Source organism: Dryobates pubescens, chromosome 24 (genome assembly GCF_014839835.1).
Source record: "Dryobates pubescens isolate bDryPub1 chromosome 24, bDryPub1.pri, whole genome shotgun sequence".
Classification (NCBI taxonomy): domain Eukaryota; kingdom Metazoa; phylum Chordata; class Aves; order Piciformes; family Picidae; genus Dryobates; species Dryobates pubescens.
In genome coordinates this window covers 15,452,988-15,470,662 of record NC_071635.1, presented here as the reverse complement: position 1 = coordinate 15,470,662, position 17,675 = coordinate 15,452,988, and the positions used below count along the sequence as shown (strand labels likewise).

The 17,675-nt window shown below is 49.0% G+C and overlaps 1 protein-coding gene across 1 annotated transcript in view; it reads left to right on the top strand.

The window, feature by feature from the left end:
• The window catches only part of PRKG2 (protein kinase cGMP-dependent 2), a 36,509-nt gene that overhangs the window by 11,364 nt on the left and 7,470 nt on the right, over nucleotides 1-17,675 (top strand). Inside the window, exons 5-14 of the mRNA XM_009896748.2 lie at nucleotides 3,958-4,063; nucleotides 6,389-6,452; nucleotides 8,464-8,541; nucleotides 9,033-9,127; nucleotides 10,104-10,172; nucleotides 11,060-11,158; nucleotides 12,009-12,159; nucleotides 14,913-15,049; nucleotides 15,624-15,713; nucleotides 16,928-17,069. Of these exons, the coding sequence (XP_009895050.2) occupies nucleotides 3,958-4,063; nucleotides 6,389-6,452; nucleotides 8,464-8,541; nucleotides 9,033-9,127; nucleotides 10,104-10,172; nucleotides 11,060-11,158; nucleotides 12,009-12,159; nucleotides 14,913-15,049; nucleotides 15,624-15,713; nucleotides 16,928-17,069 (1,031 nt within the window). The remainder of the gene's footprint in view (nucleotides 1-3,957; nucleotides 4,064-6,388; nucleotides 6,453-8,463; nucleotides 8,542-9,032; nucleotides 9,128-10,103; nucleotides 10,173-11,059; nucleotides 11,159-12,008; nucleotides 12,160-14,912; nucleotides 15,050-15,623; nucleotides 15,714-16,927; nucleotides 17,070-17,675) is intronic.

Here is a 17,675-nt window from a genome sequence, read left to right as displayed (position 1 = left end):
CTGAGGTCTTTTCCAACCTGGTTAATTCTGTATTTAGTGGAAATCTGCTTGTTCTGATTGTCTGTAGTAAGCACATTTCCTTCCTTGAGTCCTTTCTGCTTGACAGAGTCATAGAATCACCAAAGTTGGAAAGGCCATCTAGTCCAAGCCCTCTTCACTGAGCAGGGACATCCTCAACTAGGTCAGGTCACCCAGAGCCCTGTCGAGCCCCACCTTGAGTATCTCCAGGGATGTGGCCTCAACCACTCCTCTGGGCAACTCTTCCAATGGAATGGAATTCCATCTCTACCATGAGCTTTGATAAACAATTAGGCATCTTCAGAGCATGCTGGTTAGCCAAGGGTGTACCAAACTGGGGAAGGATTACCTTTTAATCATAGAATCAGAGAATTGTCAGGGTTGGAAGGGAACTCAAGGATCATCTAGTTCCAACCCCATGGGCAGGGACACCTCACACTAGAGCAGGTTGCTCAGAGCCACATCCAGCCTGGCCTTCAACACCTCCAGGGATGAGGCTTCTACCACCTCCCTGGGCAACCTGTGCCAGTCTCTCACCACCCTCATGGGGAAGAACTTCTTCCTTAATATCTAATCTAAATCTCCCCTCTTCTAGCTTGGATCCATCCCCCCCAGTTGAATGCTGCAGTAGTAGTAATGGAGTTTGGCTGTTATGTTCTTGTATCCAAACCAACCCACCCTGAGGCTGAAATCACAATGACTTGGAAAATCTATTAAATCCCTGGCATTGTTCATAGAGCAGATACAAGCCTGATTCAAGGGGAAACACATAGAAATTAATTGGCTCTGCATCTCTTTGAGTTCTGTATTGTGAAGTTACTGAACCTTGCCAAGATCCATTTGCACCTGGCCTTTGCAATTGGCACTCAGCAGGTTTGAGTTTGATCTCAAAGGCAGTAGTGGGAGAGATGAAACTTGTGGGTGAGATGTGCTGCTTCTCTGAGGCAAGTGCTGGCTCTTCCTTTGTGTTGAGAAGCTGACCAGGATGGAGTTGTTAAGTGTTGCTCTGATGCAAATACCTCTGTTCCTGTAGGAGTTTGAGCAATGTGCTTCTCTGGCCAGGAAGGCCAATGTCATTCTGGGGTGCATTAGAAGGGCTGTGGTTAGTAGGTTGATAGAGCTTCTCCTCCTGCTCTGCTCTGCTCTGCCCTGCTGAGGCCACAGCTGGAGTATTGTGTCCAGTTCTGGGTGCCTCAGTTCAAGAAGGACCTCAGGGAGCTGCTTGAGAGAGTCCAGCACAGCGCCACAAAGATGAGTAAGGGAGTGGAACATCTTCCTTAGGAGGAGAGCCTGAGGGAGCTGAGGGCTCTGGAGCTTGGAGAGGAGACTGAGAGGTGACCTCATTCATGTTCATAAAGATGCACAGGGTGAGTGCCCAGAGGCTGGAGCCAGGCTCTGCCCAATGCCAGCCCAAGGGGCAATGGTGGAAGTTGAGGCATAGAAAGTTCCATGGAAACAGGAGGAACATTTTTTTTCACTGTGAGAGTGACAGAACACTGAAACAGGCTGCCCAGGGGGCTTGTGGAGTGTCCCTCTCTGGAGATATTCAAGACCCACCTGGATGTGTTCCTGTGTGACCTGCTCTAGGTGATCCTGCTCTGGCAGGGGGGTTGGACTGGATGATCTCTGAAGGTCCCTTCCAGCCCCTAACATTCTGTGATTCTGTGATTAATCCATGACTTCATTCCTTTTCTAACCTGACTTAATTTTTCTGTGGCAGACCAGGGAGTGACCAAATATGATTAAATTCATATTTTTTTGCCCCCCTCTCCACCATTCCATAAATCTTACTTGGGTCTGAAGGCAAATTCCTCTTCCAGTCTAAACCTGGAGGACTGTGTAACCACCACTGAGTAGGAAGAGTTCATGTTGACTTAAAAAGGGGCAAGTGGAATAAAGCCAGTGGTTCACTTCAAAAGCTTCTGGTCTTTCTTCCTGCACCCAGTTTAAGCACTTAATCATTGCTGGCTGTGCAGATGGAAGTTATTATGTGTAATCTGTTTTTGGTGCTGCCTGATAAACAGAACAGCATCAATAATGTAATTATTTTCCTTACTCCCAGGCTGTTCTCCTCCAATATGTGCCCTATTTTTTTCTTGCTGTATAGTATTAGCATTTCAAAGTAGTGTTTCTGCATAGTAGAATGTCATGCTGCTTCAGACCTTTGTTAAGGTTAATTGGTTATGAGGTAGGACAAGAATTGTCCCATTATGGCCAGGAAAGAGTGTTTGAATACTTGCAATCACTGCAGAAACCCAGCCCTCCCCAGTAGCTTCCCTGTGTTTCTTGTAGTGGAGGAGGGGATGCACAATAGCAGAACTCAGCATGATTCATAATTGATGCTGGGCCTGGAGACAGCATTTGCTTGCAGCTTTTGAAACCTGACCAGGGAAGGACTTCAGCCAGACATTCAGCATTTCAGTGGCTCCTGCTACCCAGCAGCAGCTGTATTGGAAACTGAGAACAAGATTTGCTCCTTTGTTTCTGAATTTCTCTAGCTCAGCTTTGAGCTTTTCTTCCTGGCTATAGAACTGCTTTATTGAGTGAAGGAGCTGGGCAGCCTGATCTAGTGTCAGGTGTCCCTGCTCATGAGAGGGGGGGGTTGGAACTGAGTAAGCCTTGAGGTCCCTTCCAACCCAGACAATTCTGTAAGGTGCATTCCTCATAGCATGGATGCTGGACATATTTTATCCATGCAAATGAAGCCAAGAGGTATTCTTTAGGAGGGAAAACAAAGCCAAAACAATACCTCTGTTCTCCCTGCTCCCAGGTATAGAGCTGGAGCTATTTTGGTAGCTGTTTTGATAACTGACAGTTAAAGAGTGTATGTGCATAGTGGGGGGTGGTTGAGTACAAAGAAAGCTAACTGGGCATCATTTAAACCTGGCCATTTTCTTTCCTGTGGAAAGGATTCATCATCAGCTGAGGAAGTAAATTGCTCTGGTTTATTTTTTTCAGGAGCTTTCCTTTATACCAGAGAAGACATTTCCCTCCCCCCCCTCCCCCCCCCCCTTTCTTCTCACAGAAAGAGAACTGCTCAAAATGGTGCAGCATCTTCTGAAGAAAAGAGATCCAGTTCAATAGGATCACCTTAGTTTGCAGTGTGCAGTCATTGCACAGAGACCTCTTGGTGGTTTACATCATTGATGCAGGATTGTGTGTCTGCTTATTGCATTAATATTGTGAATAGCTTTTAAAAGAGAATAATTCATGTTTGGATTATGCTTTGTTCCCTTCCTAAGTGTCTTCTGTATGGAAATCACAGAATGAAACCCCAGGCTTACAGGATGTTAGAGGGGGGAAGGGACCTCTGGAGGTCTTCTAGTCCAACCCCCCCCCCTACAAGAGCAGGAGCATAGAATCCAGCACAGATCACACAGGAGCACATCCAGACAGGGCTGGAAAGGCTCCACAGGAAGAGGCTCCACAATCTCTCTGGGCAGCATGTTCCAGGGCTCTGTCACCCTTACAGTCAAGAAGTTCTTCCTCATGTTGAGGTGGAACCTCCTGTGCTGTAGTTTCCATCCATCGCCCCTTGTCCTATCCCAGGGCACAAGTGAGCAGAGCCTGTCCCTGTCCCTGTCCCTTCCTTCCTGCACCCCAGCCTTCAGATATTTATAGGCATTGATCAGATCCCCTCTCAGCCTTCTCCTCTCTGCTCACTGTAGAGGGCTGGCTTTTCAAGGTTGCTCCCCCTGTGGAGTTACATGACAAGTGCTGTGTGGATGAAGCACTGCCTCACTTGAGTGAGCATTGTTAAACACGGGAGCTGAATTTCTTAAGATGTCTGCTTGCAGTAGGTGCTGGGCACTTTGAAGCTTGGCCTTGGGCATTTGGAAAGAGCTCATCTGCCTTGCAGCATGGCCTGGCACTGTAAGAGCTGCCATCAAAGCATTTGGAAAATGCTGACTTTTGTTGTTGCTTTTGGCTTTCTTGAAGCAATCACCGACGTTAAGACGTGGGCACTGGACAGAGAAGTGTTCCAAAACATCATGAGGGTGACAGCACAGACAAAACAAGAGCAATACAGAAATTTCCTCAGAAGGTAAATGTCATCCACTTCTGTTTCTAACACTGCTTTGGGCTCTGCTTCCTAACTGTAGGCAGTACTGTGCCTGCCTTAGACAGACAGAAAGAGGCACTCTCCGTGCAGAGGGTCTCCAAAACTTGTCTGCTTACCTCTCCTGGTGGTGTTTGTAGGCTTCACAAAAATAAGTTTTCTCACTTTGGTTGGTTTTTATGCTGCCTTACATTAGGAAACAGCAGTGGCTGCTTGAATGTTTTTAAGTAATGGAAGAAATGTATAGAATCATAGAATAGAAACATAGAAGAGTCTGGGCTGGAAGGGACCTCCAGAGCTCATCCAGTCTGACCTCCCCACGGTCAGCAGGGACATCCTCAACTAGATCAGGTTGCCCAGAGCCCTGCTGAGCCTCACCTTGAATCTCTCCAGGGATGGGGCATCAACCACCTCCCTGGGCAACCTCTTGCAGTGTTCCAGCATCCTGATGGTGCAGAACTTATTCCTGATATCCAATGTAAATCTGCTTTTCTCCAGCTGAAAGCCATTGCCCCTTGTCCTGTCACTGTAGGCCTTTGCAGACAGCCTCTCTCCATCCTTCCTGTAGCCCCCTTCAAGTACTGGCAGGCTGCTATTAGATCTCCCTGGAGCCTTCTCTTCTTCAGGCTGAACATCCCCAGCTGCCTCAGCCTATCCTCATATCAGAGGTGCTCCAAAGGCCCAGCTTGACAGGGTGCTGGGCCACCTCATTTATCTTCTTACCCTGAAAGGTTGGACTTAGATGATCCTTGAGGTCCCTTCCAACCTGGTATTGTATGAATCTATGAAGTTTACATGTCTGGAAGTTAATGGATTAAAAATCCTAGACTGAACTACATGTGGCAGAACAAGAGGACACAGTCTCAAGCTGCACCAGGGGAGCTTTAGGCTGGATGTTAGGAAGACACTCTTCCCAGAAAGAGAGATTGGCCTTTGGAATGTGCTGCCCAGGGAGGTGGTGGAGTCACCACCACTGGAAGTGTTTAAGAAGAGCCTGGCTGAGGCACTTGGTGCCATGGTTTAGTTGGTGAGATGGTGTTGGATGATAGGTTGGACTTTGATGATCTTGAAGGTCTTTTCCTGTGCATCCTGCAACTGGAAGGAGGAGTTGCTGCTTGGAGATTTAAATGAGAGAACTGCACATCTCTCTTAATTTATGAACTAATTCCCACATGTGCAGAGAACAGAATTATTGTCTGTCCTGCAGGGGACACTGAGAGTTGTGGGGACTGAGTATTTGCTTTCTTTAACAGAGAATGACCATTCTGTCATGGCTTTATGTCTCAAGCTTTGCCATCCCTGGGCAGTCTTGTGTATTTTTGCATCCATCTCCACCTTTGTTTTCTACAGATACTTCTTTGCTGAGCTTGAGTAGCTGGAGAGCTCTGTGCTTTAGAACAGAATAGAACAGAACAGAATACAACAGAATAGAATAGAATAGACCAGACCAGATTGGAAGAGACCTTCAATATCATCGTGTCCAACCTATCACCCAATCCAACCCACCTAAACAACTAAACCATGGCATCAAGCACCCCATCAAGTCTCCTCCTGAACACCTCCAATGATGGTGACTCCACCATTTCCTCACAGTCTTGAGTTCTGATAATGGGAAGTGGTTTTTTTTCCTCATTCTTACCAGCCAGTCCACTAAGTCATCACTCCAGTTGCATTCTCTTGATAGTTGTCCAGGTAGTACTGAAGTTGTAACCTTTGGTGAGAGCCTGGCACAGGTTACCCAGGAAGGTGGTGGAAGCCTCCTGCCTGGAGGTTTTTGCAGCCAGGCTGGATGTGGCTGTGAGCAACCTGTTCCAGTGTGAGGTGTCCCTGGCCATGGCAGGGGGCTTGGAACTAGATGATCCTTGAGGTCCCTTCCAACCCTGACAGTTCTGTGGTTCTGTTTGTCTGGTTTTACACTCTCTGCAGTACATTTGAAAACACATTATTGGATTACTGCAATGTCTTGGGTTTGCAATCAATGGGTTGTGTGTGAGTTAGTTTTGAAGTCAGTCCTTGTGCCCTAGAGTAGTTTTCCCCTCCTGAAGTGCCACCTTGATTTACCATTGAAGTTACAAGCTGTGAGAGTTCTGTTTATCCACAGTAAACCTAAATGAGAATACTTAGCCCTTCCACATTCACATTCTGTTGTGCCTTCTGTGTTTTGGATGGCATTAAGGTTTAGCTAGGTATAAAATGTGGCTGTACCAGATGGCATGGATGAGAAGAGGCCATGGAAAAAAAAAGTGTTAATGATAACTGCTCTGCTTCTGGGGTTTTGTTTTTTTCTTTTGCATTTCTGTGCTCTGGAAGTGTATCCCTGCTGAAAAACTTACCTGAAGATAAACTAACCAAGATCATGGACTGTCTGGAGGTGGTAAGAGGCTGTTAAGTTTGTCTAAATAGTGTTCAGTAAGCTTTTGAAAAGAACAATATGGCTCAAGAGCAGCCTGGAGGAGAAGGCCTTGGGGGTGTCAGGTGGTGACAAACTCCCCAGGAGCCAGCACTGGTCACTGGCAGCCCAGCAGGCAGCTGTGTGCTGAGCTGCAGCCAGGGCAGGGAGAGCAGGGTTCTGCCCCTCTGCTCTGCTGGGACCTCACCTGCAGCACTGCCTCCACTTCTGGTGCCTCTCTGCCTGGAGAAGTTGTGGAGTCTCCTTCTAAGGTGAATTTCAATACCCAGCTGGACACATTCCTGTACAACCTGGTCTAGGTAAGCCTGTGTTAGCAGAGGGCTTGGATTAGATCTCCAGAGGTCCCTTCTAACCCCTGCCATTCTGTTATTATATGATTAGGTGATGAAGGCAGGGTTCCTTAGCAGGAGAGAGAAGCTTGTGCCATGGTAGCTTGCAGTGGGTGATTCAGGCATTCCCACCAAGGGCTCAAGCCCAAAGCTGCTTTGGGAAATCAGGTTTTTAGAATCATGGAATCACAGAATTGTCAGGGCTGGAAGGGACCTCAAGGATCAGCCAGCTCCAACCCCCCTGCCATGGGCAGGGACACCTCACACTAGATCAGGTTACTCAGAGCCACATCCAGCCTTGCCTTAAAAACCTCCAGGGATGGGGCCTCTAGCACCTACCTGGGCAACCTGTGCCAGTGTCTCACCAGTCTCATGGGGAACAACTTTTTCCTAACATCCAATCTGAATCTCCCCATTTCTAGTTCTGTTCTATTTCTCCAAGTTCTATCCCTCCCTGACACCCTGAAAAGTCCCTCTTCAGCTTTCTTGTAGCCCCCTTCAGATCCTGGAAGGCCACAAGAAGGTCTCCTGGGAGCCTTCACTTCTCCAGACTGAACAACCCCAACTCCCTCAGTCCGTCCTCAGAGCAGAGCAGCTCCAGCCCTCTGCTCATCCTCATGGCCCTTCTCTGGACACCTTCCAGCACCTCCAGATCCATCTTGTAATAGGGGCTCCAGAACTGGACACAGAGCTCCAGGTGGGATCTCACCAGAGCAGAGCAGAGGGAGAGAATTGCCTCCCTCCACCTGCTGGCTGTGCTTCTCTTGCTGCAGCCCAGGATGTGATTTGCTCTCTGGGCAGCAAGTGCTCACTGCCGGCTCCTGTTGAGCTTCTCCTCCACCAGCACCCCCAAGGCCTTTTCTTAGGGCTGCTCTCAAGCCAGTCCCTGCCCAGTCTGTATCCCTGCTTGGGATTGCCCTGACCCACATGAGGGACCTTGCATTTGGTCTTGTTGAACCTCCTGAGGCTGTCATGGGCCCAGCTCTCCAACCTGTCCAGGTCCCTCTGGATGGATCCCTTCCCTCCATCCTGTCTGCTGCCCCACACAGCTTGGTGTCATCAGCAAACCTGCTGAGGCTGCACTCAATGCCACTGTCCATGGCACCAGCAAAGATGTTAAACAAGACTGGTCCCAGGACTGATCCCTGAGGGACTCCACTTGTCACTGGCCTCCACTTGGACACGGACTCATTGACAACCACCCTTTGGGGTGCAGCCATCAAGCCAGTTCTGTGTCCACTGAATGGTCCATCCATGGAACCCATCCTGCACCAGCTTGGATGTGGTGCGGGACAGTGGCGAAGGCTTTGCTCAGGTCCAGGTGAATGATGTCAGTTGCTCAGCCTTCATCTATTAGTGTTTTGATTTAGAACTCTTAAGAGTTTTCAGCACTTTCCCCTCCTTTTCCCCTGCTTCATCAGGATGACAGCAGTGTTAGTATTTTTTGTCTCAAAACCAGCTGCATTAGGACATGGTGCAGGTTGGCCAAGTGGAATGCTTGCATATTATCATGGGGTGCAACATATGCAGGAGATGGGAAGTTGAACATCAGTGGAACTTGCAGATTCCTTTAGAACTCTGCATGGAAATCAGAATTTTCCAATACATTGGGCAACATTTCTGTCTCTTCCTTCCCCCCCCAACAGGAATACTATGACAAGGGAGATTATGTTATCCGGGAAGGAGAAGAAGGAAACACCTTCTTTATAATAGCTAAAGGCAAGGTAAGGTTTGATAACCCTCCCTTAGAGAGGACCAGATGCCAGCACCTGGATTTCAGAAGCTGCCTTGAGGGGTGTGGGTTTTCAGTAAAATCTGTCCAGGGGGTTTCTGAGGATGCTCTTAAGTTTCCCAGTGCTGTGATGAAAGCCTGAAGCAGCACTTCAAACACTGAGGTAATTCTCATTCTCATTCTAATTCTCATTCTAATTCTCATTCACAATGAGCCTGTTGTTATGCTGTTCAAATTATAATGTAATTAAAGTATGTCTTGAAGCTGTAGCAGAGGTATAAAGCCTTCTTTTCATCACAAATGAGGTTTGCTCCTGTGTGTTTCAATATCTGCCAGGCTTGTGAAATGTTTAAGAAGGTGTTGCAGAAGTGCAGTGTGGCCCCCTCCCAATTTCCCCAAGCAGAGTCTCAGGCACTGAACCTCATCAAAATACAACAAGGCACTGGGGTGGTACAGCTCAATTTTTGTTCCTGTCCTTTCCAGGTGATAGTTACCCAGAGTACTGCAGATCATTCACAGCCTCAGCTGATTAAAAGCCTACAGAAAGGAGATTACTTTGGAGAAAAGGCTCTCATTAGGTTGGTTTACATTGTCTGCTTCATGATGCATGTAGTGTTTCAGCTGACCTACCTGTCCCTATGTGTGCTGGGCCGTACAGCTGATGACTGTTTTGAGTGTGGTCTTTGTTTTGGTTGCAAAGTCAGGAGATTTTAAGTTCAGGGTTGAATTGGCCTTATTTACTTAGGAAAAAAGAAGTTTGAAAGCACAAAATGTGATCAGCTTTTGGTTTTCCTGAGCAAATCCAATGCTTGCCCTCTGCTGTGTTGCTTGTTTCATGTTTCTTTTTTTATGTATTTCAGTAAAAGCTGTGATGAAAACTTGTGCCAGACTCCTTAGCATGGATGAGTTCCATCATTACTGGACTGAGCAGCTGTTTCTGTGCCAGGGCTCATTGTAGTAAGGAACAGAGATGCACAAGCATAGGAAATACATCACCCAGCAGCCAAATAGCTCACACAGCACTTATGTATGTGGGTGACTGCCTGGGGATCATTTGGTCTCTGGAATGTTTTATATCTGAGGATCAGAATGTGCTGCCCAGGGAGGTGGTGGAGTCACCATCACTGGAAGTGTTCAGGAAGAGCCTGGATGAGGCACTCGGTGCCATGGTTTAGGTGGTGTTGGGTGCTAGGTTGGCCTCAATGATCTCAAAGGTCTTTTCCAACCTGGTTAATTCTATTCTATTCTATTCTACCACTTCAGAAGTGAGCAGTGAACCCAATTACATCTCATCCTGATTTCTTGGAGGGTGACTCTAGGAAGCCATGATCCACACCTTATGGAAGGTGGCAAAAATGCTGTGCTAGACAATGACAGTGATTAGCAACATGCTGTCGTTGTGCATTCAACTCACCTATATTCATCCAGACACAGGCTGCAAAGACCTTTGAGAAGTTTCACCTGTAGCAGCTGTGGCCCTCCAGGAGCTGAGTGTGAGGTACTTGGAGGGTTTTTGATGTGCACTGAATGCTTCTAATCTGTTTCCATTCTTAGTGATGATGTCAGATCAGCAAATGTTATTGCAGACGAGTACAACGTGGAGTGCCTTGTGATAGACAGAGAGTGAGTAGCATGCTGCAGCTTCCTGCAAGCCTTGCATCCTCTTTCAGATGGGACATCACTGCAGGCACAATCAGAGTGGTCCTTCTTAAGCTGAAGGAGTGGTAATGCTTTTGGAATGCTGAGCTGTGGCTGTGCTCTAGACAAAAGCCTGATGAAGGGATCTGGGGGTTCTAATCAATGAGCAACTGAGTAGGAGCCAGCAGTGTGCCCAGGTGGCCAAGAAGGCCAATGGCATCCTGGCTGGGATTAGAAATGCTGTGTCCAGCAGGAGCAGGGAGGTGACTGGCCCCTTGTACATAGCTCTGGTGAGGCCACACCTGGAATATTGTGTCTGGTTTGGGCAACTCAGTGCAGGAAGATACTTGCCTGGTCACTGCTTCTCATTGTGGCCTTACAGTACCTGAAGGGGGCCTACAAGAAAGCTGGGGAAGGACATTTTAGGGTGTTGGGTAGTGGTAGGACTAGGGGGAATGAAGCAAAACTAGAAGTGGGTAGATCCAGATTGGATGTTAGGAAGAAGCTCTTCCCCAGGAGGGTGGTGAGAGACTGGCAGAGGTTGCCCAGGTTGGTGGTGGAAGCCTCATCCCTGGAGGTTTTTGCAGCCAGGCTGGAGGTGGCTGTGAGCAACCTGCTGTGGTGTGAGGTGTCCCTGCCCATGGCAGGGGGGTTGGAACTGGCTGATCCTTGACTTCACTTCCAACCCTGATGATTCTATGATTCTTCCAAGCTCTTAGCATTTGTACTGTGGAAGTGAGCTTTAGTTTTGGCTCAGTCTGGACAATGACTTGGAGACAACGTAAAGCCTCGGTGCAGCAGCCCTCAGCCTGGTTTCTTTCTCTTTCCACAGCATATTCAGTAGTTTTCTATTGTTTCATTTGTGGTTTTAGGACATTTAATCAAACTGTGGGAACTTATGAGGAGCTCCAAACTTACCTGGAAGGTTATGTGGCTAACCTGGCCCAGGCTGATGAGAAGCGACACGCAAAGTAAGTCAGAGCCTTTGGCAGCTGATGGGAGTCAGGCCTCTAGGAATGGCAGCAGTCACTGCAATAAAAATGCCTGGGGATGCTTATGGAATTCAAGACATTATTTTTTCTGAAACAAAAGCATTTTGAATCTCAGTGTATTGGCTTTCAACCATGAAGTCACTCTGTCCCAGTTTTGCGGGTTTAAGACTGGGGTGTCTTAACCATAGAGACAGAAGCCCTCCAAGGGGCTTAGGCAGTCTGGAAGGTGGACCCAGGGAAGTGTAATCTTGAGTCACCATCACTGGAGCTGTTTAGGAAGAGACTTGATGGGGTGCTTGGTGCCATGATTTAGTTGATTAGATAGTGTTGGATGATAGGTTGGACTCGATGATCTTGAAGGTCCTTTCCCCCTTTCCCCCTTTCCCCCTTTCCCCCTTTCCCCCTTTCCCCCTTTCCCCCTTTCCCCCTTTCCCCCTTTCCCCCTTTCCCCCTTTCCCCCTTTCCCCCTTTCCCCCTTTCCCCCTTTCCCCCTTTCCCCCTTTCCCCCTTTCCCCCTTTCCCCTCCATCTTCTCTCTATAGGGGGTTCACAGTTTGTTCTGCCCTTTTCTCCCTCTCCTTGCTCCCAGCACAGATCTTTACCTCCTGTGTAGGAGGTCTGAGGATGTCTGAGGACTTGGCACAGCTAATTTTAAGCTATGCAACTCAGGGAGGCCTGGGGAGGGAGGGGGGGAAGCAGAGAGGCATGAAATGAGGAAAGGAACAAGAAGGCTTTGTAAATGTCTGTGTTTTCCCGTGGGAGCGTTCAAGTCCTGTGATACAGATTGCTGATGGGGAAAGCACTGACCTGTCTTCATTTTCTTAATGCAGAGGAAGATCCTTCTGTGAGCAGCTGACCAAAGAAGTGTCTTTGGAGCTGATAGAGCTGCAGGAGAAAGTAGCCCACTTCCCTCCTTCCCCATTCCAGAACTTGGAAGTTGTCACCACTCTGGGTGTCGGTGGGTTCGGAAGGGTGGAGCTTGTAAGACTTCCTTTTAACCACAGTATATTGCTGTCCTAGCTGATTGGTTTGACTGCTGAGAGATGTGGAGGATGTTCTGCATGCTTAGAGTCATTGTGGTTGGAGAAGACCTTTAAGATCATCGAGTCCAACCCAAGATTCTCGGGTCACTGCTGAACCACATCCCTCAGCACCGCATCAATGTGGCTTTTAAATCCCTCCAGGGGTGATGACTCCCCTGCTTCCCTGGGCAGCCTGTTCAAGGGCTTGACAACCACTTTGGTGAAGAAATTTTTCCTGCTATCCAAGCTGAACCTCCCTTGGTGCAGCTTGAGGCTCTTTCCTCTTTTCCTGTCACTTGTTACCTGAGAGAAGAGACCTACCTTCACCTCAGCCCCCACCTTTCAGGGAGTTGTGCTTGTGCTTCTCAGGCAGAGGTAATTCCCTATAAAGCAATGCATAGGTAAAAAATATTTTCAGGACTTCTTAGAGGTCTTTTCCAACCTTAATGAGCATGGGTTGGGGCAATCCCAAGCACTGATACAGGCTGGGAAGGGACTGGCTGGAGAGCAGCCCTGAAGAAAAGGCCTTGGGGGTGCTGGGGGAGGAGAAGCTCCACAGGAGCCAGCAGGGAGCACTTGCAACCCAGAGAGCCAAGCAGAGCCTGGGCTGCAGCAGGAGAAGTGTGGCCAGCAGGGCTAGGGAGGGGATTCTGCCGCTCTGCTCCACTCTGCTGAGACCACAGCTGGAGCTCTGGGGCCAGCTCTGCAGCCTCTGTGCCAGGAAGGATCTGGAGGTGCTGGAAGGTGTCCAGAGCAGGGCCAGGAGGAGGAGCAGAAGGCTGGAGCTGCTCTGCTGTGAGTTGGGGCTGTTTCATCTGGAGAAGAGCAGGCTCTGTGGAGACCTTCTCGTGGCCTTCCAGTATCTTAAGGGGGCCTACAAAAAGCTGGGGAGGGACTTTTGAGGGTGTCAGGGAGTGATAGGACTGGGGGGAATGGAAAAAAATAGAAATGGGTAGATTCAGATTGGATGTTAGGAAGAAGTTGTTGCCCATGAGAGTGGTGAGAGCCTGGCACAGGTTGCCCAGGGAGGTGGTGGAAGCCTCATGCCTGGAGGTGTTTGCAGCCAGGCTGGAGGTGGCTGTGAGCCCATGGCAGGGGGGTTGGAGCTGGCTGAGCCTTGAGGTCCCTTCCAACCCTGACAGTTCTGTGATTCTATGGTTCCATGGTGTTTAAAGAAACAAATCCATGCTTGTGTGCCTTCATCTCCTGCTGCTGGAAATACCTTCCTGGTCACTAGACACACATTCATCAGTTTGTGCAGGTGGAGTCTGCAGATGTGCCTGCCTGCATTGCAGGCCATTTCCCAGGCATCTGCCTGGAGCTGCAGTCATCTCTTGGTCATGCCCCACAGCAACTCTAACCAGCAGGACCCAGCTCTGAGCTGTGCTGGCTTTGAAATTGCCAGCCATTTGTAGTGGCTCTTTGGAGTCCTATTCAGCAGCAAGAACAGCTGTGTTTCTGGGATGCAGGGAGCCTCATTAGACTCAAGGTTTAAATTTCACTCTGACTGAGTAGCAAACACTTGGAGTGTTGAGTGTAATGAGGGAACACTTCTGGTGCAGGCTCCTGCAAGGAGTGGGAAGCTACAGGAGCCTGTGTCAGACCAGCAGTTGTTTTACTCTGCCTCATGCTTCATGACACAAATCCCACACTGCTTGGCAGCCAGCTTGCAAATTCTGCACCATCACCTGAACAAGCTAAAAGTTGAATTATCAGCCAGCTGTAGAACACAGAGAGCTGCTTCCAGGGTTTCTTGGAAGCCTTAACTCCCATCTTGTTCTTTTTTTTGCATATTGGATAATATTTCACAGAATCCGAGAATCAAGAAGGTTGGAAAAGACCTCAGAGCTCATCAAGTCCAACCTATCAACCAACACCTCCTGACAGCTAAACCATGGCTCCAAGTGCCACATCCAAGCCCCTCTTGAACACCTCCAGGGATGGGGACTCCACCACCTCCCTGGGCAGCTTATTCCAGTGGCCAATTCCTCTTGCTGGGAAGAACTTTCTCCTCCCCTCCAGCCTAAACCTCCCCTGGTGCAGCTTGAGACTGTGTCCTCTTGTTCTGCTGCTGGGTGTCTGGGAGAAGAGACCAACCCCCACCTGGCTACAACCTCCCTTCAGGGAGTTGTAGACAGCAATAAGGTCTGCCCTGAGCCTCCTCTTCTCCAGGCTAAGCAACCCCAGCTCCCTCAGCCTCTCCTCACAGGGCTGTGCTCCAGACTCCTCCCCAGCCTTGTGCTCCAGACCCCTCCCCAGCCTCATTGCCCTTCTCTGGTCACCTTCAATTGTCTCCATGTCCTTCTTAAATTGAGGGGCCCAGAACTGGACAGTGTCATGCAAAATGATTTGTAACTATTCCTCATGAACTGCCTCTGCTTTGTGTTCCTTTGTGTTGTGCTACTGGGTAGAAATCTTACCTTGGAGTTAGGCCCTGTTGTGTTTATAAACTCGCTGTAAAACACCTACCCAAACTGCTGCTACCTAAAATGAGCATGGGGAACATTTCTTTATCTTGCATGTGAGGGCTGGGACACCAAAAAGATCTGGTGCTGGATCTGAAGTCAGATTTAAAGTCACTCTGTACAAATCAGGCATTTGTTCCTCCTTACAGTCACCTCTTTCAGCCCTGTGCTGATGGACATCAGGACCTCTTGAGAGCAGGTTGGTAGCCCCCTCACCTTTGCCTCACTCATCATCTTTAATTCCCAGGTTAAAGTGAAAAATGAGAATGTGGCTTTTGCTATGAAGTGCATAAAGAAGCAGCACATAGTGGACACCAAACAACAAGAGCACATCTACTCTGAGAAGAAAATCCTCGAGCAGATACGTTCTCCTTTCATTGTAAAGTAAGTTGGCCATAAGGTTCCCTTAAAAGTTGCCCCCCCCCCCCCCCCCCCCCCCCAAGTTGTGACTCACTGGCCTGCATTATTAAGAATGAGGTTCAATATATATCAGTGGAGACAGCCTGAGAGAGTTGGGGCTGTTCAGTCTGGAGAAGAGAAGGCTCCAAGGAGACCTTCTGGTGGCCTTCCAGGATCTGCAGGGGGCTCCAAGAAAGCTGGGGAGGGACTTTGGAGGGTGTCAGGGAGGGATAGGACTCAGGGGGGGATGAAGCAAAACTAGAAGTGGGGAGATTGAGATTGGATGTTAGGAAGAAGTTTTTCTCTATGAGGGTGGTGAGAGACTGGCAGAGGCTGCCCAGGGAGGTGGTGGAAGCTTCATCCCTGGAGGTGTTTGCAGCCAGGCTGGAGGTGGCTGTGAGCAACCTGCTGTAGTGTGAGGTGTCCCTGCCCATGGCAGAAGGGCTGGAACTGGCTGATCCCTTCCAACCCTGACAATTGTATGATTCTGTGAGCTCTGGAGAAAAAAAAACCCCACTGCAAGCCTTGCACTCTCTTTGTCTGCTGTTTGTCTGCACAGGCTGTATCGCACCTTCAAAGACAGCAAGTACGTGTACATGCTGCTGGAGGCCTGCCTTGGAGGTGAGCTGTGGAGCTTGCTGAGAGACAGGTAAAAGCAAACACAGAGGAACCTTGTCTTTTAAAATCACCAGTCAGCTCCATATGCCTCTTGCTGCCTGTTGGGAAGATGCTTGGTTCAGTTTTCAGTTGCATGAGTGATGTACTGAATGTCAGCACAGAGGACTCCCCCCTGACTACTCTGGGTGTTACATGGCTCAGAGTCCAGATAGAGAACAGTGGCAGTGGTGTCCCTCAGGGGTCCACACTGGGACCTGTGCTGTTCAATATTTTTATCAGTGCTATAGACAGTGGGATCCAGGCACCACCAGCAAGTGTGCAGATGGCACCAAGCTGAGTGGTGCTGCCCATATGCCAGAGGGACAGGAAGGCATCCAGAGGGACCTGGGCAAGCTGGAGAGATGGCAACAGGGGAGCCTCATGAAGTTCAACAAGGCCAAATGAAGGGTCCTGCACCTGGGTTGGAACAACCCTCACTATCAATAAAGGCTGGAGGAGGGATTGATACAAGGCATCCCTGAGGAAAAGGACTTGGGGGAGCATGAGGAGGCAGTGTGAACTTGCAGCACGGAAGGCCTGGGGTGCATCAAAAGTAGCATGGCCAGCAAATGGAGAGAGGGGATTCTGCCCCTCTGATCTGCTCTGGGGAGACCTCACCTGCAGTGCTGTGTCCAGCTCTGGAGCCCTCAACACAGGAAGGACATAGACCTGATGGAGCAGATCTGGAGGAGGGCCATGAAAATTGGAGCTGGAGCAGCTCTGCTACGAGGATAGACAAAGGGAGCTGGGGGTGTTCAGCCTGGAGAAGAGAAGGCTTCAGGAAGACCTAATAGCAGCCTCCCAGTACCTGAAGGGGCTACAAGAAGGCTGCAGAGTAACTGTTTGCAAAGGCTTACAGTGACAGGATGAGGGGCAATGGTTTGAAATTGGAGAAGAGCAGACTTAGGTTGGATGTTAGGGAAAAGATCTTTACAGTGAGGGTGGTGGAGCACTAGAACAGGTTGCCCAGAGTGGTGGTTGAGGCCCCATCCCTGCAGATATTCAAGTTGAGGCTTGATGGGGCTTAGGGTGACCTGATCTAGTTGAGGATGTCCCTGCTCACTGCCAGGGGGTTGGACTGGAAGACCTTTAGAGGTGTGTTCCAACCCAGGTGGTTCTTTGGGTCTATTATATGTTATCTGACTAAGGAATGAGGCCTTTTTAGAGCTTAATTATCTGCAAGGATAGTGATTGTTTTTGTTCCAGAGGCAGCTTTGATGAAGTCACTACCAAGTTCTGTGTTGGGTGTGTGACAGAAGCTTTTGACTATTTACATCACATAGGAATTATCTACAGAGACTTAAAGCCAGAAAATTTGATTTTGGATGCTGAAGGATATCTCAAACTGGTAAGATGTAATCTTTTTTTTGGGGGGGGGGGTGTGATATTATCCTTTGGTGCCTGTACCCTGTTTCCTTGCAGGGGGATAAAAATAGAGAGCATGTCAGTGCAGTGCCAGGATCCCAGAGTTGAATGACCCTTGGGCTTCAGTAGAACTGAGGGCAGGCTACTCATTGCATGGTGAGGAACAAAGGCATTGCAAAGCTACAGACAAAGTGGGGAATGGAATGGAATGGAATTGAATTGAATTGAATTGACCAGGTTGGAAAAGACCTTCAAGATCATCAAGTCCAACCTATCACCCAGCACCATCTGATCAACTAAACCATGGCACTTCTTAAATACCTCCAGAGATGGGGACTCCACCACCTCCCTGGGCAGCTCATTCCAATGGCCAATTTCTCTTGCTGGGAAGAATTTCTTCCTAACATCCAGCCCAAACCTCCCCTGCTGCAGCTTGAGACTGTGTCCTCTTGTTCTGGTGCTGGGTGCCTGGGAGAAGAGCCCAACCCCTACCTGGCTACAACCTCCCTTCAGGTAGCTGTAGACAGCAAGAAGGTCTCCCCTGAGCCTCCTCTTCTCCAGGCTAAGCAACCCCAGCTCCCTCAGCCTC